We start from the raw sequence: 26061 nt of genomic DNA on the forward strand, positions 1-26061 counted from the left end.
GGAATGACTCTCTTCTGAATCATTCTGTTGGGATCTGGGGATGACTGTAGGAGCTAACTCACTTGTCACTCAGTCGTCACTGCTGTAACCCACTGGCAGTTGTATGGTACTGTCCAATGGACTCGGAAACCATATTCATCGTGAGGACCGTACCAGAGGTTATAGGCTAAGGAACGATTGCCTTCTTTCGAGATGCTCTGGCTGGGGGAGACTACAGTGATACACACGTCCCTGCCCCGTAGGCAGTTCCATTTCGACATTGATTCAACTCGTCAAGTTAGCAGGCGTTCGCTGACTCTACCGCCGTTAATTCAAAGCCGCCAGCAACGTCTCACAGACGTGACTCGGAGCGCACGCCTATAATTGTACGTTTCTAGGCGGTCCTTCACCGGCAAAATGTCGGCTGGTAGATGATCGACTTGGACGGTCCTTGGAATACTGTTCAACATATATATGTGATATTTGTATTTATGTCTGGTGCGTTTTTCTTTCTCTCTGTCACCGCCCTCCCCGCTATGCTTCTGCTTACTTCTTCCAAGCAGACAATATCTGAACTCGTGTTGTACCTTCTCTGCGCTGGTGGATATGTGCGTGCGGCGAGGAACGCACCTGGCCAGCCCAAACAGGCAATGAAGGTCAACGCGTTTGAGCTCGTTGGCAACAGCATCGGCAGTGGCCAACAGGTACGTCAGCCCGCCGGTCGCTGCTTCACTTTCCTTGACTAACATTCGACCTTAGGTATTCTTGGGTACCGAAGACAAGGTCTATATCGTTGACAAAACAGAAAACAACCCGACACAAATCAATGGCCACCCTGCATGGGCTGCAGGTTTGTATTATTCTGTGACATTTGGTTCTAGTATGTTGATTGTCTCCTCTAGAATGGTCTGCTAGCTCCAAACAAACGCGTCCCATGGATGTTATTACGAATTCTTTCTGCGCGGTGAGCTTATTCTTTTTCCCCTTGATCCGCAGAAATATTTACGATGATCGGTCAGGGAGGAAGTGTTTTAGGTAATGGGACGTGGCTCAATGTTGGCGGTAATCAGGCGGTTACCTATGGTGGTGATACTGCCACGAGCCAAGTCGGCGGAGCTCCCTATAATGATCCTGATGGTGGACAATCGTATGCAGTCTTTTTCTTTTTTATATATCAGGCTAATGATCATGCCACGCTACACCTCAGTATTCGGTACAAACTTTTTATGTGACATGGCAAATCATTCTGAGCCAATTTAGGATGCTCAACCCGTGCGATGACGGTAACTGCGATTGGTTTTTGGCTGCACCCATGACTACAAGGCGTTGGTATCCTACCCTGTGAGTATCTTTGCCAACGTGTCACCCCGCACTAACATCGCGAATGCAGTGAAACGCTTCAGGACGGAAGCGTCATTATTGTACGTTTTTCACGCTTTGATGTATTTTTCGTCTGCTAACCCCCATAGGCTGGAGGATGCACGTATGGAGGCTACGTTAGCGATGCAGGACAAACCAACCCTACGTACGAGTTCTTTCCCAGTCGTAGTCAGCCAGTTCTCTCGCCCATCCTTCAGAATACGCTCCCTACAAACTTGTACCCTCTTATATGGCTCCTTCCCTCTGGCAAACTCTTTGTTCAGTCCGGCTGGAAAACGGTCTTGCTTGATATGGATCAAAATAAGGAAACTCCATTGCAGGATATGCCAGATGCCGTCCGTGTATATCCTGCGAGTGCCGGAAGCACGATGTTACCATTGACCCCAGACAACAACTACACGGCGTCGATCATGTTCTGTGGTGGTAGTAACATTCGTACTGAGCAGTGAGTCCAAATTCTAGACCACATGTTTCTAGGTCAAATGAATACATAAATGCAGATGGACCCAAAAGTGGGACATCCCTCATTGGCCAGCGTCTTCCTCCTGTGTGCAGATCACCCCCGACCAGTCCCCGAATTACGTTGAATTAGATGCTTTGCCAGAGGGTCGAACGATGGGAAACTTGATTCTACTTCCTGATGGAAGGGTCTTGTGTTTGAACGGCGCGAAGACAGGTCAGTGCCAGAAGGCTTCTGACAATCATCTTGTAATCTTGATTTTCAGGTACCGCCGGCTACGCAAACACCAATTTTACTATTGGCCAGTCGTGCGCTGACCAGCCGCATTTGACGCCACTCATGTATAATCCAAAGGCACCAGCTACCAAACGTTGGTCTCTTGATGGATTTTCTTCGAGTAGCATTCCACGCATGTATCACTCCACGGCTACCTTACTTCCAGATGGTAGTATTAATCTAATCAGACCAGAGCTTCGCTAACTTTTTTTCTAGGTTCAGTCTTCGTGGCAGGTTCGAATCCCAACAGTGACGTGAATACCACCGCCCCATATCCTACCGAATATCGAATCGAGCGATTCTATCCTTCATATTACAACCAACGTCGGCCAGAACCTCAGGGTCTGCCGAACCAGCTCTCTTACGGCGGATCCTATTTCAATGTTTCGTTGACGCTAGCAGACCTTTTTGGTAATGTGGATAATATCCAAACGGCAAAAGTCATTGTTATGAGGACCGGGTTCTCTACGCACACAATGGTACGATAGATTCAGGTGCTTATTTTATAACTGATTAATCATCCGTTGCAGAACATGGGTATGCGCTCGGTACAGTTGCAGAGCTCTTTCACAGGAAACAGCGATGGAAGCGCAGTTCTTCATGTAAACCAGTTACCTTCCAACGCAGCCATCATGCCTCCTGGTCCTGCACGTACGTCTTTGAATCCTCTCCCTGATTTTGGATTACTGAGTTCCCAGTAGTGTTGTTCGTTGTCGTTAACGATGTCCCCTCCGTCGGAATTCAGGTCATGTGCGGGTCTGGCAAGATTGAGAAACAGTCGATGATGCCTGTGCAAAACCTTCCAACTTCAAATATTAATTCACAGCAGGCGGCGGGACAAAAGCAGATTTCTGGTACAAGCTTCTTGGTCCATTCTGCCAGAAACTGGTTGGTCTTTATGATGAAATACGTTGGAGCGGTCTCCGCTATCTTACTTTTTTGAGCTGGCGCGCCTCGTGTTTGCTGTACCTTCGCATAATACTTTACATTACTTTCGACCATTTGCATGACTTTTTAGACACGGACGCTATGTCACACACCCGTAGTCGTGTACATTGACCGTAGAACGCCCGTGTATTTATATGTTAGACATGCCTCGCGTTGCCGGTATTCGGATACCGGATCGTGCCAAGATACTAAGGATGGTTGGTTTGAAATTATGAGTCCAATATACATACTTGAGCCGACTTTTCCGAGTTCTCAACTTCTCATACAAGCAGTGAAGGTGCCAATGCCTTGAATAATCTAGTGTAACTTATGCTTAAGCTTAGTGCGTAAATAAAGATTGCGGGGAAAGTCATAAGGTCAATAACTTTAACGTTAGTGTGGGGCAAGTGCGGCGGACCAAAATAAGGCAATTTGATTATCTGAACGTCTCAGATTGCGGCCAAGTATTTAGCTGGTATAAATACTCGATTCACGTTCGTGCCAGCATGCAACGTTTGCAGCAACCACTATCACGGGCTCCTACAACTATACTTGAAGCATATCCGTCACCTGCTCCACGTATGCCACAGTCACCTCTTGTGCAATCCGCCAAAATGCACGTCAAGAGGGTGACACTAACATCCAAGAAGAACTGGTGGATGGGTGAGTCGCTAAGGTTTGCATACATAATTGATTCATTGACTTTTCTGTCGCATTGCAGTTGAGCTAGATCAGGAGGACGAGAAGCCAGTGCATCCGTCTACCAAGTCGTTCGCGTCATCAGAAGAAACTGCAGTAGTACCAGACAATGGCCTTTTCAATCAAAAAGTTGAGGGAGAGAGAGCAAAAGAAATACCATCTCCCAACCCCTCGATACCTGTGTACAATCCACCACGGCACCCAACTTCGATATTTTCCTTTCCTACGCCAACCGCTTACTCTGCACCACCAAACCCTACCGCGAACCTTGCTCCTGTGGCGCAAGGTTCCGCTTCTGAGCTGTTCAAGTGCGTCGTCAAGAAACCTGACGTTGTACAGCTTGAGATCAACGGAGAGATGCAGTCAAATGCATCAGATGTGACAACACAATTCCTCGCCGAGCTGCGCGTATATACCACGGTGTCGCGACACCGCAATATCACCGCATTTCTAGGCTGCTTGGAGAATGTTGGTATGGTGTTGGAGTACATCGACGGACGAACATTGTATGAGGTCATTCGCTTGAAACCAACTCTAACCCGAAAAAAGAAAATCGACTTTCACAACCAACTCCTCGATGGCCTTACACACCTACATTCATTTAGACTGAGTCACGGAGACCTCTCACTGTTGAATATTCAAGTGACGCATTCCTCCGATACCATCAAGCTTTTCGACTTTGGACGTTCTGTGTCTATGGACTCGGTATTCATCTCGCCATCAGATGAGCCTGTTGATCCTTTCCAATACATTGCACGGATAGGGCCGGCTGCAGCAGTAGCACCGCAAAGGAAGGTGGAGCAAATACACCCAGGTACAAGGCCATTCGCGGCTCCAGAGGTCCTCCGTGGGGAGTGTCAGGATCCGCTATTAGCTGATGCCTACAGTTTCGGGATGATACTCGTCGCGATTGACCGCGTCGAGGTAGTTGACCTCAAGCCTTGGGAGCAACGGAAGGATGTGGTGCCCGAGAGCCTCTTTGAGGGGTGCGAGGTGTTTGAGGAGTCCGCGCGTCAATATCTCAGGCGGTGTGACACCAGGAAGAGGCTTTCAAAGCACGACATGATGATGTTGGTGGATGAATGAGTTCCTGTGCGCTTTTTTTGCAGCTCCACAACCCCCCTCACTCCAACACGGACAACATCGAGCTCCACGAGCCGATACCCCAGCACAACACCGCAGTTCAATTGCATCTTCGGTGTAAGTACTTGTACATTTTCCATTCTTGATGGCCAATATCCATCTCAAATTTACATCCTGTACGACTACTACTAATCTCTGGACACCACTCAATCCGCACACACTCATCACTGTATATATCACACTGATTAGCTACGTTCTGATACCGAATAATGGATTTTCCCTACTTTACATGCACTTTCCCTGTCGTAGTAACTTTGTAACCAGCCTTCCATAAAATGAAACTTGATTCCCACGCTTGTCTTTACAGCTCATCCTTGACTTTCCTCTCCCGCATCTAAGCAGTCACTAAACATGGCGACCGTACATCCCTCACGCATGGGTTTGGTCCCACAAGACCCAAAAGATACTTATCTCGCCCGAAGACGTGCACGCTCCCCTTCACCTCGAGCACGTAGCCCACCACGACACAGTGAACGAGAAAGAGACAGCGGCAGAAACCGAGCGAGGGACCGCAGTAGAGAACGCGAGAGAGACAAAAGGAGGGATGCTAGTAAGCATAAGGACAGGGATGGAGGGGATGTCAGAAAAAGAGATGATGATATAGATCCGCGGCAAAGCCTCAACCCTGACCGAGGACGAGATCGCGAGAGGGACCGCAGCAAAGAGCGGCGTCGGGGAAGCCCTGAGTACACTGACTACAAGCGCCATGCGACGCCTCCACCTACTGAGGCTCCGTGGCGGAATCAGGAGAATTTGTACCCCAACCGACAAGGGAGGGATCGACCACCGCATGCTGGTGGGTCGTATGGTGGTGGGGGGAGCGAGTATTTGGAGAGGTACGTTTCCAGTCATTGAAATCAGTAAATGATGTATTGAATTCAATACAGTCGTCGAGCACAAAGAGATGCTTCGACACTAAGCATCTGGCCTCCTTCTCCCAAGGCTCCAACGAGAACACTGTACGTTCATTTTGCTGCTTAACATTTGGTATACTAAAATTACATTCAGTTCACCTTCTCGTGTTGCAAAATCACGCAAATCTAAACGTGACCGGTCATTAACCCCTACTGACTCCTCTGACAGCGAGGATGAACGCAGGCGGAAGGAACGCAAAGACCGAAAACGTGCGCGAAAAGAGAAAGACAGAGCTGAACGACGGGAGAGGAAAGAGAGAAAGAATCGAGCACATAGCAGACACCGGAGCTACGACAGTGCGGAAGAAGACCGAGAGAGAAGCAGGCGAAGCAAGAGCAAGAGTTATCACCCTCGCAGCCCAAGTCCTAGTCGTACCCCATCGCCCCCTCGTGCATCTGAGGAGGACGAATGGGTGGAGAAACCCGCAGCTGCACCATTTGCCTCTTCGTCCTCAGTCGATCAGAGCCTTAACTCCATGCCACCACCATCCACTATCCCATCACACTCTGGAGAGGCGATGGACGAGGACTCTGATGAAGATGTCGGACCCCAACCGCTACACAAGGTCATCATGAAGAAGTTCGATGAACGCGCTTATGGTAGTGCTCTACTTCGCGGTGAAGGTAGCGCCATGGCTGCCTTCTTACAGGATGACACGGACTCGCGTATCCCACGTCGTGGTGAAATCGGTCTCACCTCGGATGAGATCGCTCAATTCGAGTCAGTCGGCTATGTAATGAGTGGAAGCCGGCACAAGCGCATGAACGCAGTGCGTATGAGGAAGGAGAACCAAGTCATTAGTGCCGAGGAGAAGAGGGGCATATTGAAGTTGCAGAAAGATGAGAGGCAGAGACGGGAGACTATACTAAGGGAGGAATTTAGTGAGCTTGTGACCGAGAAGCTTAAGGGGCCGCAAGTGCAGCCAAAGTAAAGGCTGTTATTTAACTCATCCAAATCGTTCGCGTACATGTATTTGACCCACTGGCACAACTAATATCAGCACTTGCATGACCATTGACCATTATCTGTCTACAATTCTGAACGAGAAGTTTTCTGCAGGCTAACAAGCTCGACGTCGAAGACTAAGGCGGAATGTGGAGGGATAACACTGCCAAATCCACGCGAACCTAATGGACCATGATTGAGTACATATCTCACAGACTGCTGGAATAAACCAACCGTAAGCCATGTCTGAAGGAATCGTCAAGGTACGCTTTTCGTTGAGGCACATGCCTTGGAGACCCTCGTCCCATCCTTTGATAACCTGCCCAACACCAACTGGATAAATAAACGATCAGCAAGGCACCTTGAACGCAAACTGAATGACCCACGTTTGATAGGTAATGGTTGGCCTCGGTCGACACTATACAAAGATGATTATAATTAAACCACAAACAAAGAGAAGGCTGTTACCGACCTTGAATCAAACTTGCTACCGTCGGAGAACAACGTCCCAGTCTGTATTTCATGCCACATGTTAATTCATGCGACGTAGTCAACTCACGAACCAAAACTCACGTAGTGTACCTTAATGGCGTCACCGGTCTTGGCAGTTGTAGAGCAGTCCTCAGGCAAGTAGGTGACCGAAATCTGCAGCTCCTTCGGCGGCTCGGCGGCCAGCGCGCACACCGCCAAAGCGAATATGGAGAGCCAAAATTTGAGGAACTGCATAGTACAGTAACACTAAAGTTCGTGGGTGCGTATGTACGAGTTTAAGTCTCGTCCCATTCGGATACCGGAAGCGTGAGGCGAAGAGCGGCTAATGCCGTGCATGCCGCTGAGTCAGCAACTGTATAGTGAGTTCACGATGATAACCTTATTTTTCATCACATCTCATCACAGCGAGGAACGACCCCCGACATCGACAGAAATGGTGAGTTTTGACGTTGATCACTGCGCCATGTACTGACAGGTGAATTTGCTTCAAGCCTTCCCAAAAGTCCTTCAGAACGAAGCGTATCCTCGCCAAGGCCGGCCGTCAGAACAGGTGAGTGGGGTGTCTTGATGCCTTTACACCCCAGTCATAAACCACTTCCAGGCCTATCCCTCAGTGGTTCCGTCTAAAGACAGACACTAAAATCCAAGTATGTGCCGTGGTTCTTGGGAGCCGAGAGCGTTGCTGATGCTTTATAGTACAACGCTAAACGCCGTCACTGGAGGCGCACAAAGCTCAACATTTGAGCAGCCTTTTCTTTCTTTCATTCTCGATGTTTTTGGCGCTGTGAAGTTGAGGCAGAGACAACACGGAGAGACGCACCACACCAATGCAACGCAGCATGTATCACCCCTTACTGGCATATTATGGCTATACAATCACCTCCGCATGCAAATATCACCTTTCCTTCTTCCTTAAGTCATGTCTGTTTCCTTGAGACTCTCATCGCCTATAGTGCACTGTTGTGCTCAATTCACAGTTGACAAAACGCAATACTGGCATTTTCTTTGTGTCATTGTCCCGAGCGCTACAGGTGTTGCACGATTTTGAGCAATTGAGTTAATGTCCGTCGGGACAGTAAATTGAGCAGCAAGATCAGTTCTTGGACTGCCATGTTGCAATCTGCCAATTAGCGAACATGATGATCCGGTGCGAAGGCCGCAACGCCGCGAGCGCCGTATGGCTTGTACCAACGTGTTCGGCTGTGTGCAGTGTTGACGTTTCTTTCAAACTTGCTGACTAGCTGAAGGTTTGATATTCAATCATCACCTGTACTTGCACTGCACATCCTCTCTTCTTTGCTATCAAGTGCGAGGTCCGTATTGATATCCACCATGTCACTCATCTTTACGATTTTCGCGCTCGTCTTTCTGACTGAGCTCGTCTCATGGATTGGCCAAACTGCCCTCCTTGAATTTGTTGGTATTCTTCTTAATGCCTCATACGTATGAGTTTACAGTTTCTTCCTACTAGGCATGGGATCTCTACAGCAGACTCTTCATGAATGCCTCATATACTCGACAGCGCCAGCTGAAAGCTGAGCTCCTTACGGCGAAGAAAGAGTTGATGCAAACGAGCGCACAAGATCAATTTGCCAAGTGGGCAAAGCTGAAGAGAGGCGTTGACAAAGGGCTAGCAGAACTTGAGAAGTTCAGTACGTCGGCTGCACGACACGTTGATGCATACCGATGAACTGACGTGCTTCATAGATGGAGAGCTTGCGTCCAGGAAGACTGCATTCTCACTGAAGTTCAAGACACTGATGTGGGTCCTTACGACAGGACTATCATTCTTCATTGGCTGGTGGTATAGAAAGGCTGCAGTATTCTATCTACCTCCTGGTTGGCTTGGCCCACTCGGTTGGTGGATGGCTTTCCCTTTCGCACCTAAAGGTCAGCATTCCCACAGTTATTAGCACGATCAGTCTGCGAATAATGATCGACCCACGCCAAGGTTCTGTGAGCGTCGGGGTGTGGCAATTGGCTTGCCGCAGAGTCATTAAAGTTGGAGAGCGCACGGTGAAAAATATCCTCGGTAAATTCAGTCTACTTATATCCATCATTGTCGAATACTTATCACAATCTTCCCTCGTCGGGTAGCGCCTTCGGAACCCGTCGCCGTCCCAGTTGAAATGGGAACCAATTCCAAGAGCTCGTGATAAGGAGTAGTGGCGGATCCCCGAAGGAGATCCAGCACTGATATTCTTATGGTGATCTGTATGCTTATGCTTCGCGGATTCAACTGTCTGTACTCCGTGTTCAATTTCAGTTTCACGTAATTTTGTGGTTATTGCAGAAATAAACACATGCTCACTCAGAATGATGTCGGACCAGCGGTATGTCGGAGTCCCGACACTAGTACATAATACACACTAATCTAATCTGGTTCCACAACTCCACTCATCTTTCTCAAACATGGTTGCAGGCGTTCAGATCCACACAAAGGTCGACATTTCTAACCCTCAATCTGACATCCTCACCGATGGTGCACTTACCTTCCTCGCTGCACTTCATAGGACGTTCGAGTCTACAAGACATAGCCTCCTAGTTGCGCGCGATGATGCGCAGCGCAAGTTTGACTCAGGAGTGCCTCTTGACTTTCCTCTTGAAACAGCGCACATCCGTGCTGAGCCCTCATGGCACTGCGCACCCCCTGCACCTGGTCTTGAAGACAGACGCGTCGAGATCACAGGTCCTCCTGACCGTAAGATGGTCATCAACGCTCTGAACAGTGGTGCAAAAACCTTTATGGCAGATTTTGAAGGTTCGCATGCCATCCATGATACGCACAATTACGCTAACATAACATGTCCAGACTCCAACGCTCCTACGTTCGCGAATGTGATTAACGGCCAAGTCAACTTGCGCGACGCCATAAGGCGTCAGATTGACTTTGAGTCTGGCGGCAAGCAATACAAGCTGTCTGAGAAACCAGCAGTACTTATTGTTCGGTACGTTGCACATGATTTTTCTAGCTCCCAATTCGGTTGTTCATATTTCGGTCTAGGCCTCGGGGCTGGCACTTGGACGAGACACGTATTACGATTGACAATGCCCCTATTTCGGCTTCTCTCTTCGATTTTGCACTCTACTTCTACCACAATGCGAAGGAACTCATCAAACGCGGCTCGGGTCCCTATTTCTATCTTCCGAAGATGGAGCACTATCTCGAAGCTCGTCTATGGAACGACGTCTTCCTCTTCTCTCAGTCCTACATTGGAATAGCCCACAACACAATCAGGGCGACTGTCCTCATCGAGACGCTTCCCGCGGCGTTCCAAATGGAAGAAATTCTCTTCGAACTCAGAAACCACTCGGCTGGATTGAATTGCGGAAGGTAAGGAGCATTCATATGCGTATAATTAATCGTACATCCTGTCATGGGTCAGTCGCTCATTTCCGCGTGTATTCTTAGATGGGACTATATTTTCAGCGCCATCAAGAAGCGAAGGGCGGACAAAAGCGCTGTGTTACCAGACAGGAAAGATGTTACTATGACAGTGCCATTTATGGATTCGTATGTGCGCCTCTTAATCCAAACTTGTCATAGGTAATGCCACGTTTCGTTCATGATGATAAGGTACTCATCATGGTTTAGGCGGAAAGTTGCTGCTATGGGTGGCATGTCTGCTCAAATCCCTATCAAGGATGACCTTCAAGCCAACGAGGTGGCGATGGAGAAGGTTCGAGCAGACAAATTCCGTGAGGTCACTGCTGGCCATGATGGCACGTGGATTGCACACCCCTTGATCAACCAGATCGCTCGCAAAGTGTTCGACGAAAATATGCTCGGTCCTAACCAGGTTCGCACGGGGATACTGTTTTACCTGTTCCTATTGCTCACGCATCGGTTATAGTACCACATCAGACGTGAGGATGTGAAAGTAGCTGCAGCGGACTTGTTGAATGCAAGCGTTCCCGGAAAGATCACGGAGGATGGTATCCGCTCTAATATCTCTGTGGCTCTAGCATACTGCGGGGCCTGGATTGGCGGCAATGGCTGCATCCCTATCAACTACTTGATGGAGGACGCGGCTACTGCTGAAATTGCGCGCGTGCAGCTCTGGCAGTGGGTGAAATATGGCGCACGTATTGACACTGGCGAGCAGATTACCACGCAGTATGTTGACCGTATCATCGCAGAGCAGGCGCCCGGCATCAAGAAGATCGCCCCGGGCGTCAAGGAAAGCCACTTGAAAATTGCCAAGAAGTATCTCACGGCGCAAATCAGGCAACAATGGCCAAGTGAATTTTTGACGAGTGACTTGATGCCATACTTGACGATGGCTGATGGCGTCGAGGACAAGTGGTACAGGAACTCTTTGTAAAAGCGTTGCGGATGCGTACCTCCCGGATATATTTTGCTCGGTGTACTTGTAGTATCATGCAGATTAATTAATGATTGAGTCGCCAAGATGTTACGGTTAATGTGCATTATGTCCTAGCATTCTCAAGGACCGTAATACGTGTGAACAAGTCGCAGGAAAAAAACAGTTCCTCGGGCCAGGGCCTGCAAGTGTACCTAATACCTATGCCTTGGAAACATTTACAACTGCGCCATGCATAAGTGCACGACTGTAGGGACAAGCCTGGGAGGAGTACCACGGTCAGCGGATCACAATACATACTCCCAACACGCGTGAGTAGAGGAAACGTACCTCGTGACCAGCCTTGATCAGTTCCTCATCTTCCACACCCTCAACCTTTATATCCACGGCTAACCCAAACCCCCCAAGCCCCTCCGCCTCTCCGAGATGCACGGTCGTGTGGATCACGGCGTGTCTTGCGGCATCTCTCTTTCCCGTCTTGCCTGCCATCATCTGCAAGGCTCCGAGGAAACACGCTACATATCCGTGACGCATATATTCAGTGCAGATCACGCGATTTTAAACATATCAACGAATACGCACATGCGTATCCCATGGCGAACAGTTGTTCAGGGTTCGTCCCTTCGCCTTTTCCGCCCATTGCCTTGGGCGTTCCCAGGTGCAGAGAGAAAGGGGTCTCGTCGAATGATTTGACCTCACCCTTGCGACCCAGCCCAGCAGCGGTAGCATGAACGGTGTACTATACACGAGCATTTGAGTTGAAAAGACGCGTTATTGTCAGAGATCATTCTCATTCAGTCTGCCAGTAGCACCTTGTGGTTCTTGAGGGCCACGGGGGCGGCCCCCTTGGTCGCGTACGACCGCGTTGCTTGGATTGCCCGCACGCGAGACGTGCTTACGATACGTGCACCAATGTTCAACATTCTGGCTTTGCTTTAGCTTTCGAAAAGGCTTGGGATGGATGGTTCAAGGAAAGATGCAGGTGGGAGTTTAGATCGTGCGGGGGTATTTGAGTCTCCCCGCAATCACCTGCAACGTCACTGTCCATCCAGTCAGCCGATTACATAAATCACAAGAAATAAAAAATATTTCAGTTTGAATACAATACAATGATCAAGTCTACAATATGACTGCAAACAACACCTAGAAACCACTAGCAGTCACACGCAACTGCTCTAGCTTTTTGAGCACCTCTCCCACTGTGCGGTCAAGTTCTCCAGCAATCGCACTCTGCTTCGACCCTGGCAGCCGAGCATATGTCTCACACAAATCACCATCAACAACTGCCTTCACCGGTACATAGTAGCCTCTCCAGCTCAGGTGATCCCGGCCCACAAGACTGCCCTGCTCCGTACGCATGTGTTGCTCGAGCGTTGAGATGAAATCTACGTCCTCCTTGGACACGAAAGGCACGAGAATTCCAATAGTGCCATGAATGCCAGTGTAGAGTAGCACCTCGCGACCACCAGCAACGAGCGACACCTTGTGTATCGAGGTAACAAGATCACCGACGTGGAAGTGACATAGCATGTCGGTTTTGTGTGGGGCACCCATCAATATACCCTTTTCATGAAGGATACCAGCGCCTGTGGGGTCGTCATCCACTTGATCAGAGACCTTTGAGTCCAGGCGGTTCACAAATACGTTGCCGAAGCGATCACCGGCTGCAACAGTGTTGTAATCTACCATTGTCGCCGCAGTAATCCATCTGGGCTGAGTGTCGTCTGCGAAGACGAGCAGTCGATTCTCTGGTGCCTTGTATACTGCGAAATGTATCGACTCCTGCATGTCGCCGACAAGTATGCGGGAACCCTGGGTGTTGAGGCTCACGATGGCAGTAGAAAATGTCTGAAATGTGAATGTGAGCAAAGCGGATTGACAATGTTGGTGTATGCTTACTTTGTTCTCTGCTTTCCGTAAAAGCTTCTTCTTACCCATCTCATATATCCGCAGAGCCTTTCCAACGCCAGCAACCAGACGTCCTTGGAATCCCATGACAGCAAGGGGGACATCGTCTGTCTCTGTCTAAACGAGTCTGTCAGTAAAATGAAGTATTCGTCAATATATTACCTCACCTTGTGAAGGAGCTCCAATCCCACGCCATCCTCGGTAAAACGATAAGTTCGTAAGAAACCACTAGTACATGACCGCGGAGACAATAAAGTATCCTGCGCCGTGCCTACGACAAGATGTAATTCATTGTTTCGTGCAGAGAATGGTACGAAGGCAAGGCTGAATGCAGCCTCGTTGTTGTCTAGTGTGACAGTCGAAACGGTCCTGCCCTACAAAACGTAAATGTAAGCCCACGCACCAGCCAGTCATGACATGGTCTTACCTCAACAGGGTCGATGATGCGGATTGCGGACGCCCAGTTCCCTGCTGCCGCTTTTGGCCGTCCAAAAATCTCAGGTGGTAGGTCAAGCATTTCTTGATCAACGTGCTGTCCTGCTTGCGTCTGAGATAACGATAAGTCCGCAATAGTCACAACGCAAATAACAAATCTCACCATGGCCTGTAACCGTTTGTTGGCGGCCTCATCGCCCAAAACACGATGGTCGCCTTCAATGAGATAAAAGTGGCGATTTTTGGGGTGAGATATAAACCTCCTAGGGGTCAAGGATAGCGGAATTGAGTCTTGCTTCAATTTCATGCCCAGTTTTGGTATTTGAAAAATACTGGAAAGGAAACAGTAGTCAGTGTTAATTCGAAACACAATAGAGTAAGGAAATTTCAGTAGGAACAATTGGTATTCAAAATATTCGGCATGTCCTCCTTAGAGGTTCATCCGGTATCTCTATTCTCATCTTTGACAAGGCATGGTGGACAAGATCACTCACCGAAGAACACTACCAGCTATGCCAATGAGTCCTTCAGGACTGAGCTCAGCGGAGAAACTCCATGCATAGTCCAAGTTATCAAAAATCAAGGGGGTGAAATGCATGAGATTTTGATGTGTGTAATTCAACCACGATCTGGAAGAGAGCGCTAGGATGGCCGGATTCCCTTGTATTTGAACACGAACCAATCTGACTGGTCGGTTCCCGAGGAATCTGATTGTAGACAATTAGCCGTGATTCTCCAATGAGCGAAACAACTCACCGAGTCCGAGTATCAGTTAGTTGCCCGTTGATAGGATCAAGTACTGTTCGTAGGAGAACGCCGTTTTGGAGACCAATGTTAACAAACATGGTAGGCTGGGTCTTGTTGATACTCGCATCTAGCATGTCGGCAATGCAGATAGTTGATGGCGGTGCCGTCAACGCTTGCAGACTAATTGTTTCCAGTGTGCTTTCTGGGTCAAGCGACACTATTCGAACGGTCTGGTCCTCGCATCCAACAGCCTAGCAATATGTGAGTACATGATAGGGTTTCAAGAAAGATGGCTTACCAGATATGGCGTTCTTTGGCGTCCCTCAGGTACCTCAGCTATGCTTAGAGCTGTTATGGTCGAACCCATAGCCTTCCTATCTTGATATTCATTCAACTGTCCATCAAGATCGAGTTCGAAGTAGACCAGTTCAGCAGAGCTCAGAGCAACAACCACCTGGCGTTTGTTTGTCGTAGCAGTGACAATAGTCTTTCCTTGAGGAGCCGACCACTGATTGACACGGTGGTCCGCAAGTATATGACGAATGCCTTGTGGGTGCACCTGCAGGAGGGCGTCAGCGCCAATTTGCTGAACAGCAAGAGTGGGCGCTGATGACAGGATACCGGTGTCCTGCACTTCTTCAATTGTTTCTCCAATGGAAAGGACGAGAGTTCCGTTGACGAACGAGAGAATAATGTAGGTATCAAACTCATCTGCAAGCGACATCAGCGGATGTTCTTCGAGATATCTACGAAACAAAGACTTGCCGTCCTCGCGCCGCTTAGTTGTCCAGACGGCATTGGGAATACCAGGTAACTCTGAGCTTACGGATTCTTCAACGTCAAGACCGTGGCGAAGCGTTCTGAAAGAACTCCTTGTTCCACGTCCGCAAGCAGTAAAAATCTGAGGCGTATCTGAGTTTGGTAATAGGTTCATCACCTTGGAATCTATGATGGGGTCCAAGGATTCCATTTCATCTGCGAGTGCAAGATTATCTAGCGGTCGTGGCCGGAAGTGCGCATGAGGTAAAGCAATGGTGGGATTTGCCATTCCGGTGCCCGGATACGACGTTGAGCTAAACTCAGGTTCATTGTCATCGTCACCCAATTTCTGGAACTGGTACAAATAACTGAAATCAATGTCAGAAACTTCTCGCGAAACGTTGAATTGAGAGACGCACTGATTTCCAAACTCGGATGCAACGAAAAGGAAACCAGATTTAAGAATACATAGACTGGATGCCACAGGGACAGTGTCAAAATACTTGATTTTTAGTGCCTTAACTTCGTCCTCTTCATGATCAATTGTGACCTTAAAGAGGTCGCCATCCTCGCTTTGAAGGAGAAAGAAGAAAGCACCCTACGAGAAATATTAATCAAAACAACAGCGACAAGTTGCAACAGACCAACCTTCATTTTGTGCATGACGGCTGTAACGATGATGACGCCTCGCTGACGATCTTCCAGAGGGTGTTGTCTTCGTGGGATGGGGACACGGTGTTGTCGTCGGTCCATGTGTCGGTAAATTATGTGGTCTTCACAGCAAACCAGAACACCAGATGGTCCATCGAAACGATCCGTAGATGCGACTTGGCCGCCAGGGACTTGAACCAGTAAATTGGCACGTGGATCTGTGGCTTCGCTCCATTTTCGAACGACATGGTTGAGGCCCAAATCAAGTTCGTAGTACTGTTAGCATCTGGAAACTCATCAGTCATCAGATACTACAAAATCATCAAACACACCTTCTCTGCATTGTTGAACGCTTCCCCTGTAGGGTCTTGATCAGACTCAGAGTAGTCGACTTCGAGAGCAGCGAACAATGGGTTTTCAAAGCCCACATCAAGGCCGACGATATGATGAATGATCGCATTGTTTTTGTGTGCCTCGAGAGGTGACGAAATCGTAAGGTTGGCTGCAGCATCTCGGTTCAAGATGTACACAAGTTTAGCCTTCTCTACTGATGAGATCATCACGCTACGGCCCTTGGGGTCAGTCGCAAGGTATTGTCCAGGTACAATGCGTCGCGCTCCAGACTTGCCAAAGGTTTCTTGATGTAACTTCACGAAACTGCTTGTCTTCGGGTCATAGTCGAGAATGATGATGCGGCCAGAATCCGAGCCTACGATTGCGTAGTCTGAGAATAGAGTATGAATAAAACGGAAACAAAAGATGATACGTACAGGGAGCTCACCCTTGGTACTGCCTGTCAGACGAAAAGCTGCAAGAGAGCGAATAGAGCCGAAGACATCAGAGGCAATGACTGTTGATAGTTTGCCGGTCTGAACATCTGGGCGCAAGAGCTCCAGTCGAGTGCCACGAGAGATGATAATTTCCTGGGTTCGTGCGCCAGAAAAATTGCCAACGATAGCTTGCGTAGCTGCCGTCGGGGGCTGAAGCGTCAAATTGTATAGATGCATCCCCCAAGTGGTCAAAGCCGACGACGACACGTCGAACTAAAACTATGCATGCAAACTGTCAACAATATTTTCAGCAGTTTGGTTTGTGGCTGAACAACACTTGAGCTGACACATCGGGGTGAACGATATGTAAAAGAGGTTTATATGTTGTACAAAATGTGAAAACAATATTTGATATTTAAACTAACATAAAGATGGGTGCACGACTTCAAATTTTGGTGGTGTTTTGTGTGTCATCCAAAATATCAAATATTCACAACCATATTCCCACAGACAATATGTCAACAAATATAATAAATATAATCATATTTTCCATGTCTGCTTCAATTTAAAGTTTGATTCTTACATAAAACTTTGGAGAAAACTTGAAGTTTTGCCAAAGCTTGACATTTAAATCGAGTTTTAATGTCATGTCATCTGTAAAACTTCAAGTTTTCTCCAAAGTTTTACATGGAAATTGAACTTTAAGTTGAAGCAGACATGAAAAATCTGACTATATTTCTTATGTTTGTTGACATATTGTCTGTGGGAATATGTTTGTGAATATTTGATATTTTGGATTACACACAAAACACCACCAAAATTTGAAGTCGTGCACCCATCTTTATGTTAGTTTAAATATTAAATATTGTCTTCACATTTTGTACAACATATAAACCTCTTTTAAATATCGTTCACCCCGATGTGTGACATAATTGCTTGATTTTGGCAACTCCTGTTGTTCGCGAATCGCGAGTATACGCGGGCATTTGCATTCAACTGCTATCGGTTACGCAAATGACCTCAAGATGCCTTGGTAAACGCCGCAAGTGAAACACTGAAAATGAGAATCGACACTCAAACAAAAAGTGTTGTAACACTCAGTTACTAGCCCGCTACGGCTTTTTTGAGAGTCCACATTTTTGCCAATTTGAGATACAGGTCCATACGTAGATCTAGGGGACACCCGTGTCCCCTCCCATTTCTCCGTCCCCCTACCCCCATGAGTCCGCCGTTCCTGCCGGCTGCTTCAGCATCTACACAACTCAAACCACTATTCTACGTGAGGTTCCCTACGTCCGCCGTTCCTGCCGGCCGCTTCAGCATCTATACAACTCAAACCACCATTCTACTACTCCCATAAGTCCGCCGTTCCTGCCAGCTGCTTCAGCATCTACATACTCTCTAAAATTGAATAATTAGCGCCCGTGATACATGAGGGAGAGAAAGTCCTGACATTAAGGGCAGCTTCTCTTGTGCACTTCCAGGTTGGATGTACGCGTGAATGGCTGGTTGCAGGTGTTGCAAAGATACCTGATCCCGAAATGGTTTGCTTGCACATGCCGTGTAAGACTTGCTTTTGTTATCATCGTGTTACAACCCAAAAAACGGCAAAGGACATGGAGATCATCCAGGCCCCTAATTCCGTGACGGTCTCGGAGATGGCTTGACGTATCGTACCCAAATATCGAATTATTGCAATGAAATCCGGCAAGTTCACCATCCCACAAGCATTGGAATGTCTCGCCGAGAGAATGGAAATGCTGCAAAAAAAGTTCAGCCGCCGCGACGTCCAGTGAGAAAGAAAAAATGACCTGCGAGGATCCGTTGTTTGCCATAGGAGTATTGGGATTGCGTTCACTGCAGATTGGGGCTCCTGGAAACGCCTTTTTTATTATACCGAGCTTGCAAGGAGGCCCACCGTGCCAACTCTCCCATTCCTAGCTTGGAGGGCACTACGAGTCATGATGTGGGCTGGCGGGGAGCCACTGGGTAAATGCGCCTGGACGGTGAACGTTTCCTTGGTTTGATGGACAAAACCTTATGTGCCAGTTGGCGAGGGCATGTAGGAAATGGCCGGTCTGTGTTAAGCCTGCGCAGACTCCGCCTCAAAGTCTGGGGGACACGTCTGGGTGTGTTTTGTCGGCAAGCTTCGGGTTGTCTGACATCATCACTCCCGCCACTACGCCAGCCACTGTGACACTAATCCCATCAGCTACCCCCGTCAGTGGCTAGCCACCCCTACCATCTACATCAACCACCCCGTCAGCACTTCAGCCACCCCTGTGTCACACTTCAGTAGGTGCAATCAACGACGAGTCCGATTGATGACATTCCGCAGGATGGCACCTGGAATACTTGGCGGCTGTAGAGCTGTAGTTGATGATATGTTGTCTGTAGGCACGGGGGGCAACGTGAAATGGCGGGATGGCGGGACACTAAATTATGACATAATACAGCGGGCAGACAAACATAGACTTCCCGGCACTTTCTGGACCACTGCTGGCAGACCTGTCCCGGGCCCCAGACTTTAACACGGAGTCTGTGACTTGTCTGTATAGACCTCACGCAGACTCGTCAAATCCCGCACTTTCTGCAGTTGGCAGTAGTACCGATTAGTGTTGCCGCGGTTCCGGTTCATGCCCGGCTTTAGCCGTGAGCGGAGCTACTAGCATATTCGAAGTAAATCAAATCAAATCTGTTGAAAAATGGTGTAGATTGTGTTTTCAGCGTGGCAGCTAAATCAATATTCACCACCTGCCGTGGCTGCCGACGTCGGACATTAAATTCAACAGTACGTTTCATTAGCTGCAGTCGTCCAAGTTGTGAGCGCTGAGCTGGGCTCATGAGGCATCGCAGAGGCAAGCTGTCAGCATCTACTGACCCCAACTATGAGTCTAGGATCCAGGCTGCACTCGTGGACATCGCAAATGGCACCTGCAAGAATATTACAGTAGCTGCAAGGGTACACGAGGTATGATTATGTATTTTTGAAGTTCCTGCAATGCTAATTGCATTGTACAGGTCGCGCGGCAGACTCTTAAAGACCGTAGCAAGGGTCAGCATATGTCTTGCAAGGATGTTGCCAAGTCGCCGCAGCTCCTCCAGCCGTCTGAAGAAGAAGCTACTATCAAGGATTGGCCAGTTCATGAATCTGGTGCCGCATGCCCTGTGCACCCTCGTGATTTACGTGCCCAGGCTAAAGAGATCAGTGGAAAGCTTCCCGACAGTCCCGTAATGACTTCAGGGAGCTCACTCGTCACACGCTCAATTTCGACTGGGCTGCAATTTGAATTTGGATCTGCAAGTATTCCCGCAGTCCTGTCATACGATGAAGTGATGAACGGTGACCGTGAAGACTTGTGGAAGAACATCCAGCTTCACTACAGTCAGAACGAAAAATTGTTCGAGATGTATTGGATGCAGAGTGCACGACTCGCCGCTGTAGAAGCTCACTGCGCTCTCGTGAGCTATCAAATTTTGATGCTGAATGAACGGTTGACGAATAAGACCCAGAAGAAGCGTCAGAAGTCGAAGAAACTCAATGCCCGTTTTTTCACATACCCGGAGTTCAAAGCAGCCTCCGAGGCTGAAAAAATAGAGCGTATCGAGAAGTAGAAGGTTGACGCGGAGAAAGCTACCCAGAAAATAGCTGAAAACGATGTTCGGCTCTCGAGCATTGAGGAAGACATCAAAACGAAGGTATTTGACAGCTCGTTATCATCATACGAGCACAAGGATGAGCTCATCTCGCTATCGCCGGCGCTCTCTTGCTACCCAGAGATGGAACAATGATCGAACTGACTGCACGAATCAAAGAACATCTTGCAGCAAATCCTGCCTGTGCCAGTCAGCCAAGGTTCGCGGGACTCCTTGGGGACGAACGAACCAGTGCTACCACAACGTCGGCAGCTTCGACTTCAAACCAACCGCAGAATTTGCCACCAGAACTTCCTGCGACCTCCAGTTCCTCCCAGCATTGCCACGCGCTACCACCGCATTTCATACATCCATCATCTCACACAGGTTTCAGTATTTCCATACCACATCCAGCGAGTCACGGACTTCACAATCCATCTATATATCAAATAGCCGTTGGCACATCCACATACATTCCCTCAGCAATATTTTACACAGCATTGATGGCTTGCATTTGACTCCATATTTCTCCGTACATACTGTAGCTCACAGATTTACTACATAGTGTCAAAGGGTGAGAGCTAAGATAGCGCGAGCCTCAGTCTATGGCAAAGAGACTGAATTCCTAATGTACGAACCTAAGATAGCGCGAGCCTATAAGTACGCTAATGAGTATGTTATCAATAGGAACAACGAGAGCGTACACACCTCAGTCTATGGCAAAGAGACTGAGGTGCGACGAAGGCATCTACCTGCCTTAAGTAACAAGAGAGAAAATATGCGTAACTAGGTGAGTGACATGCAATGACAAGGGGAAAATATACAGTGACAGCCATGATATTAGAATGAGACTGGGTCGGGTGCTCTGATGGATCACCTCTCAACACATAGGAGCATCTTAATCAATTGCTATTGAAGTTCACAAATCACGTCTGCCGAGCGGACTGTTAGTTCGGCCAGTGACTCACGAAATAGTGAACCGTCACGAATATAGCGTAACCGATGGTCCGCAAATGAATGGTAGATATTCAACTCGGAGAAGTCAACAAACATTTTAATGTATTGTCTAACTTAGTATTAAATGAGATGTACGATAATGGGTGCTGAAAAGGACAGTTTGGGTAGGTGTGTGTTTTATATGGCATATCTTAAACACTCAGATCAGCGAAGGTCGTGGACAAAGTTATGAATCTCACCTGAACAACGGACTGGCATCGCCCATATCCCTGAATTCATTTTTTCTGCTGTCAATAAGACCTTCCGCCTGACACTGCGCTTCCTTCTTTTTATTAAGCCGGCTATAGTCCCACATAGCGAACAGGCTCAGCGAAATTCTATAACGGAAGTGGTTATCAATAGTACAGTCCAAAAACCCGAAAAGACATACGAGAGACAAAGGAATCCCATGATAGTGCCATGTCCAATGTGGAAATTCGGCGGATCGATGTAAACGAATGAGGAGCAAATACTAAGACAAGGTTAAGCGGACGACGTATATCTGTGATGACATGACGTACCCTCCCAGGTTTCCAAGGCCAATGACCATCGCTATCACAACGCCACGCTTCAAGTCGCCTCCTGCATTTGAGCCTGCCCAAGCGAGATCGACTGCGATTGTTGGATATACACCAATAGCAGCCAGACAAGCTCCAGTATACGACATGCCTGCTGACCCGTCACAATAAAGTAAGATATATCCCACAATCGATACGCAGGCGCCACCAATGATAAATGGGCCGCGAATTTGGTACTTGTCAGAGTAGACTCCAACTAGGATTGTGGCGAAGCATCCTGCAAGAAACGGTGGGGCTGAGAGCAACTGAGCATGGGTAGTGGAATAGCCGAGTTCATTGATGATAGTTGGCGTAAAGAGAGCAATGGCATAAACAGGGACGAGCAGCCTAAGGAAGGACTCAGCTTCGTCAATAAGAAATAATGAGACAAGGAGTACCCCATGTAGATAAAAACTTGAATGTAAGTTTTGTAATCTTTCATAGCCTGCAAGACAAATCGAATATGGTAGTGTGTGGCGAGATCATTCGCATCTTGTTTGAGCATATCTATCACGTATGCTCTCTCTGTCTCGGTGAGAAACTTGGCCGTTTCGGGATACTAAAAAGTCTAAATGGTTAGTGCAAGACACAACATATGCAGGAACTCACATCATGCATGAAGAAAAACGAGAGACACGCTACGAATAGGGTGGCTGATTGAAGATGAACGTCTGGATTACCTCTGAGACCCAGCAGACTCACCATTACCCTCTAATAAGAACTAGGAGTGCACATGAAATGAGTGACAACTTGACCTGAAAACATACAAACATACAATCCATTGCCAACCATGCAATCCTCCGATGCTAATCAACGAATCAATGATGGACGGTCAATGTCAATATATTACTTACCCTTCCAAATGCTCGATACCATATCTTTATGAATGAGAAGGTCAAGCCCGACAGAGGGTTGATCGAAAAGTTTGAAGACTCACGCAAGGAGTCCGCCGAAAGCACCTAACAACCAAAGAAAATGTGAACACGCATGAACTCGACGCTTAATGAAATGTTGCATACCTGCGACTGTTGCTGCAGAAAAGAATATGGCAATGCGCTTGGACTGTTCAGATCGTGGATACCAGAGAGATATGTAGTAGGTCACTCCAGGGAATAAACCCGCTTCTGTCAAACCTAGGAACATCCGAGCTCTACCGTTACATAGTTTAATGCGTCTGTTTTCACCATGTGGGTAAATTCTACGCACACGACAAGAGATCGAAATGAATCAACGAGACACATAAGGGTCATCACGAGACCCCATGCGAGCATAATAATCGGTACTGGAATGAATATTAGGCGACGGGGAAAACAAGGTGAAGGTAAACGTACTCCAGCGTGATGGTCTGAATAGCTTCAGCGCAATATTCCTGCATAAACATTGAGAATGGACATGTTATTCTTGACGTTAGACATACGAGGGGACCTCAGCGAAGCTATACAGTATCTAGAGGAGGCAAGTAAGTATTGGTAAGAGTGAGCATGTTATATCACGCACAAAAAAGACGGCCGCCGCAATGTTGTACCTCAGACCGACCAAATTGAGGTCTTTAGACATGCCAGCGACTTTCGCATTTCCTGCGAGTGGTAATGGTGATGAATAGAAAGTATGATGTACACATCCCACCGCTTACCAACATTGGCCCGGTCCCTGAAGGTAGCATGAAATATGAAGCAACACTAGACAAGGCAAGCGTTCGACAGACTCACAAGAATGATAACATGTATAATAACGACACGAATGGTAACAAATGCCAATCGAGCTTGCGCAAAATGCGTGCTCTTTCTCCCGGATTGAGCTCCTCGGCAATTTGTTTTTCTTCTATATGAAGGACCGTCGCGATGCCGCTCTTGTGCAGCGAGTCTGTACTACCCTGTGTTAAAGTAATGGAAAGGAATGACTGGTTAAATGAGTGGCTTGACATCTGGAGAGTCGAGATAAATCCCCGTTCAAACAACTTGAGTGAGCGGTTGGTATGGTGGTACTGGAGTTACCAGTTGAAGAAAAAAAACTAGAGACAGAAATATAACGTTATCGATCTTGGACTGACCCTTGGTATTAAGTTGGCCAGAGGTCGGGGACTCGGATTCGACCAGACTATCAGGATTCAGGGTAGCCGTATGCTAAATATTCATTCCGTCACGGACCGAGGCCTCTTCGGTTTCACAGACCCTGAGAAGTAAAATGCACTGCTTCATGATAATGAATGGGTCGATACCGATGCATAACTCTGTGGTAGTTACGGAACACCCACATTCACCAGATTCCGACCAGCTGAAATCCCGCAGGAGTGCTGCCAGCCTGCAGGGTGATGACGTAAATTGTGATAAACGATAAACGATCTTTTATTGGCTGACTACGCTACTGATGTAACTCAGGTACTACATATAGAAGTGCCACTGATGCGCGCCAACTTATGTCAGACTTCTCGGAGTGGCCAACGTCTACTGCTACACTGACTGGTTGACTTTCTTGAAAGATGTTGAATAGATTATCATGTCATGAGTATCGCCCACATCAAGGAGACGTGCCGCGATGCCACTGATTCAGACAGCTGTTCATTCCAGTGAATTTGCAAATGCATTTCGCTTGCCCACCTCGAATAAACCTTAATTTATTGGGGGAGGGAGGAGGGAGGCGAACAGACTTGGATGGTCGGACTTTAGGCACCACGCCAGCGATATCCGTCGACATGATAAGCTTTCCTGGACGTCCAGCTTCGTCTGGCTCAGTCAGAGTTAGGAGCACGGCCTGCTAGTGTTGGGCTGGTCCGAGCGTTAGCTCGGGGAGGGACGCAAGCAGGTGGAGCCGCTGGGTGGGCGGGAAACCTGCTTACGAGTTAAAGCGCGACCGAACTCGTGTGTGATGCAAACAAAACTGTGTCTTTATATATAATTCTAACGATTGTGGTAATAAAGGAATACGAAGCGATAACGGTTCAAAGCTTAATTAAAAGGGAGTGGTGGGTGGGAGCAAGGAACGATAGGAAATGAGCAAGAAGACAAAGGATGTGCCGTTCGACATCGTACGTAGGTCGAAAAACGAATGAAGGAAGGTTACGCTAACGCTCAGCTCAGCTGGAAGTGTGGTGCCGGGAAACTCCGCAGGCTCCGTCTCGGCACCTGTACAATACGTGGCGCGATCCTGCATGATACACCCTTTTGCTAATTAATAAACTTTTCAGATTGATACTTAGTGCCCCGTACGACATGTACGATCATCTGCTAAATCAGTGTCTACCTAACCATGCTGCCACCAATCTGGTCCAATCAGTCATAGCATCTACTACATTCGACTGATCCTGCTCGAAAATTTTCCTGTCATCCCTGAATTTGTCGGCTCATTCGCGAAGTATTCGCGATCCCTGCATTTTATGCCGGCGCGCTCACGTTCGACTGTTACCAACCCAGGGTCTTTTGCATTCTGATTTATCACCGCAAATAACTCACATCCTCCGAAAGGTATAAACGATGTGGGTTCCAGATGTCAGTGCGGTGTCGTCGAGTTGCCTCGATCTCAGCAATGGGGGCTGCAGCTAGGACTTGAGCTCTGTCGTTGTCATCCAAAAGTTCTGCCTCATCTTCGTTGATCAAGAAGCAGGTACTGGATTGCGAGATTGTCATCAAGGATATCATCGCTATTGGGGGGCTCCGAAGTATTCTATTCTGCCTACGTCCACTAAACACTCATGCATGATGGCATGTGCGGTTGCCACTCGCCGACCCAGGACAGATATTGTATCATCGACGTATTGCTGCCATCTTGAGAGGACCTGACTCCCTGACTCCCACCGGGAGTCCTATTGGCAAGACTTCGTAAACTTTGAATCCGTCCGTTCTTTCACAATGTAGCACGAGTCGGTCCTACTATCGTCGCGATGAGATCGATGGACTACATGGATTCGCCGCTTACGCTGATCTGTTAATAGTCATGCTCAGACTGGGGCTACGTCACAGTACTCATGTTAGCAAACAGTGGGTACAGTTCTGTAACTCATGTTTTCAATTCCAAACGTTGCTTCTGTCGAGATTTGGAGCATACGTTTGATCAGTGGATATGGC

At 47.9% G+C, this 26061-nt stretch overlaps 11 protein-coding genes across 11 annotated transcripts; 7 read left to right on the plus strand and 4 right to left on the minus strand.

Annotated features, from left to right (window-relative positions):
* Positions 1-75: 75 nt before the first annotated feature.
* On the plus strand, positions 76-3041 carry F5891DRAFT_1032158 (glyoxal oxidase; the record flags this gene model as incomplete). Its single annotated transcript, XM_041361650.1, is given in 15 exon segments — positions 76-111; positions 122-241; positions 252-477; positions 516-683; positions 739-829; positions 882-943; positions 999-1126; positions 1240-1320; positions 1370-1400; positions 1449-1804; positions 1860-2035; positions 2085-2264; positions 2312-2574; positions 2626-2746; positions 2797-3041. 12 exon segments carry the CDS (start codon positions 516-518, stop codon positions 3036-3038), a joined length of 1899 nt encoding a protein of 632 aa, XP_041226072.1. The 5' UTR covers positions 76-111; positions 122-241; positions 252-477.
* A 595-nt stretch (positions 3042-3636) lies between these two features.
* On the plus strand, positions 3637-4807 carry F5891DRAFT_951997 (kinase-like protein; the record flags this gene model as incomplete). Its single annotated transcript, XM_041375085.1, has 2 exons — positions 3637-3685; positions 3744-4807. 2 exons carry the CDS (start codon positions 3637-3639, stop codon positions 4805-4807), a joined length of 1113 nt encoding a protein of 370 aa, XP_041226073.1.
* Positions 4808-5134: 327 nt separating this feature from the next.
* Positions 5135-6775, plus strand: F5891DRAFT_294896 (ras-induced vulval development antagonist-domain-containing protein). Its single transcript, XM_041371233.1, has 3 exons — positions 5135-5700; positions 5752-5823; positions 5873-6775. The coding sequence occupies exons 1-3, from the start codon at positions 5216-5218 to the stop codon at positions 6708-6710; spliced, it is 1395 nt and encodes a 464-aa protein (XP_041226074.1). The 5' UTR covers positions 5135-5215; the 3' UTR covers positions 6711-6775.
* Positions 6776-6808: 33 nt separating this feature from the next.
* F5891DRAFT_952044 (uncharacterized protein) lies at positions 6809-7450 on the minus strand (the record flags this gene model as incomplete). Its single annotated transcript, XM_041375089.1, has 5 exons — positions 6809-6906; positions 6959-7057; positions 7111-7142; positions 7197-7237; positions 7298-7450. The coding sequence occupies 5 exons, from the start codon at positions 7448-7450 to the stop codon at positions 6809-6811; spliced, it is 423 nt and encodes a 140-aa protein (XP_041226075.1).
* A 149-nt stretch (positions 7451-7599) lies between these two features.
* On the plus strand, positions 7600-8290 carry F5891DRAFT_1032174 (ribosomal protein L39e). The gene is made up of 4 exons (XM_041361651.1): positions 7600-7652; positions 7708-7766; positions 7818-7863; positions 7913-8290. Exons 1-4 carry the CDS (start codon positions 7650-7652, stop codon positions 7958-7960), a joined length of 156 nt encoding a protein of 51 aa, XP_041226076.1. The 5' UTR covers positions 7600-7649; the 3' UTR covers positions 7961-8290.
* Positions 8291-8548: 258 nt separating this feature from the next.
* Positions 8549-9313, plus strand: F5891DRAFT_951862 (WRB/Get1 family; the record flags this gene model as incomplete). The annotated part of the gene is made up of 4 exons (XM_041375073.1): positions 8549-8632; positions 8688-8868; positions 8924-9106; positions 9168-9313. The coding sequence occupies 4 exons, from the start codon at positions 8549-8551 to the stop codon at positions 9311-9313; spliced, it is 594 nt and encodes a 197-aa protein (XP_041226077.1).
* On the plus strand, positions 9310-11661 carry F5891DRAFT_1225858 (malate synthase). Its single transcript, XM_041369500.1, has 6 exons — positions 9310-9977; positions 10029-10164; positions 10221-10550; positions 10629-10763; positions 10812-11016; positions 11071-11661. Exons 1-6 carry the CDS (start codon positions 9629-9631, stop codon positions 11539-11541), a joined length of 1626 nt encoding a protein of 541 aa, XP_041226078.1. The 5' UTR covers positions 9310-9628; the 3' UTR covers positions 11542-11661.
* F5891DRAFT_1032182 (OsmC/Ohr family) lies at positions 11416-12575 on the minus strand. Its single transcript, XM_041361652.1, has 4 exons — positions 12354-12575; positions 12124-12280; positions 11872-12056; positions 11416-11802 (listed from the first exon to the last, which is right to left on the minus strand). The coding sequence occupies exons 1-4, from the start codon at positions 12462-12464 to the stop codon at positions 11743-11745; spliced, it is 513 nt and encodes a 170-aa protein (XP_041226079.1). The 5' UTR covers positions 12465-12575; the 3' UTR covers positions 11416-11742.
* Positions 12576-12610: 35 nt separating this feature from the next.
* Positions 12611-17173, minus strand: F5891DRAFT_1032186 (CPSF A subunit region-domain-containing protein). Its single transcript, XM_041361653.1, has 13 exons — positions 16823-17173; positions 16374-16765; positions 16039-16317; positions 15810-15988; positions 15397-15758; positions 14930-15342; positions 14641-14882; positions 14379-14591; positions 14048-14216; positions 13877-13996; positions 13617-13823; positions 13441-13566; positions 12611-13389 (listed from the first exon to the last, which is right to left on the minus strand). Exons 1-13 carry the CDS (start codon positions 17046-17048, stop codon positions 12685-12687), a joined length of 3633 nt encoding a protein of 1210 aa, XP_041226080.1. The 5' UTR covers positions 17049-17173; the 3' UTR covers positions 12611-12684.
* A 2480-nt stretch (positions 17174-19653) lies between these two features.
* On the plus strand, positions 19654-20426 carry F5891DRAFT_1188412 (uncharacterized protein; the record flags this gene model as incomplete). Its single annotated transcript, XM_041367007.1, has 2 exons — positions 19654-19782; positions 19833-20426. The coding sequence occupies 2 exons, from the start codon at positions 19654-19656 to the stop codon at positions 20424-20426; spliced, it is 723 nt and encodes a 240-aa protein (XP_041226081.1).
* A 1029-nt stretch (positions 20427-21455) lies between these two features.
* F5891DRAFT_1032200 (MFS general substrate transporter) lies at positions 21456-24317 on the minus strand. Its single transcript, XM_041361654.1, has 17 exons — positions 23710-24317; positions 23634-23650; positions 23498-23577; positions 23418-23446; positions 23332-23369; positions 23207-23282; positions 23020-23150; positions 22938-22959; positions 22855-22878; positions 22776-22806; positions 22703-22721; positions 22610-22653; positions 22399-22559; positions 21965-22348; positions 21835-21915; positions 21644-21781; positions 21456-21594 (listed from the first exon to the last, which is right to left on the minus strand). Exons 1-17 carry the CDS (start codon positions 23922-23924, stop codon positions 21582-21584), a joined length of 1503 nt encoding a protein of 500 aa, XP_041226082.1. The 5' UTR covers positions 23925-24317; the 3' UTR covers positions 21456-21581.
* Between the last annotated feature and the right edge of the window lie 1744 nt (positions 24318-26061).

Source organism: Suillus fuscotomentosus, assembly GCF_016647785.1.
Source record: "Suillus fuscotomentosus strain FC203 chromosome Unknown F5891scaffold_26, whole genome shotgun sequence".
Classification (NCBI taxonomy): domain Eukaryota; kingdom Fungi; phylum Basidiomycota; class Agaricomycetes; order Boletales; family Suillaceae; genus Suillus; species Suillus fuscotomentosus.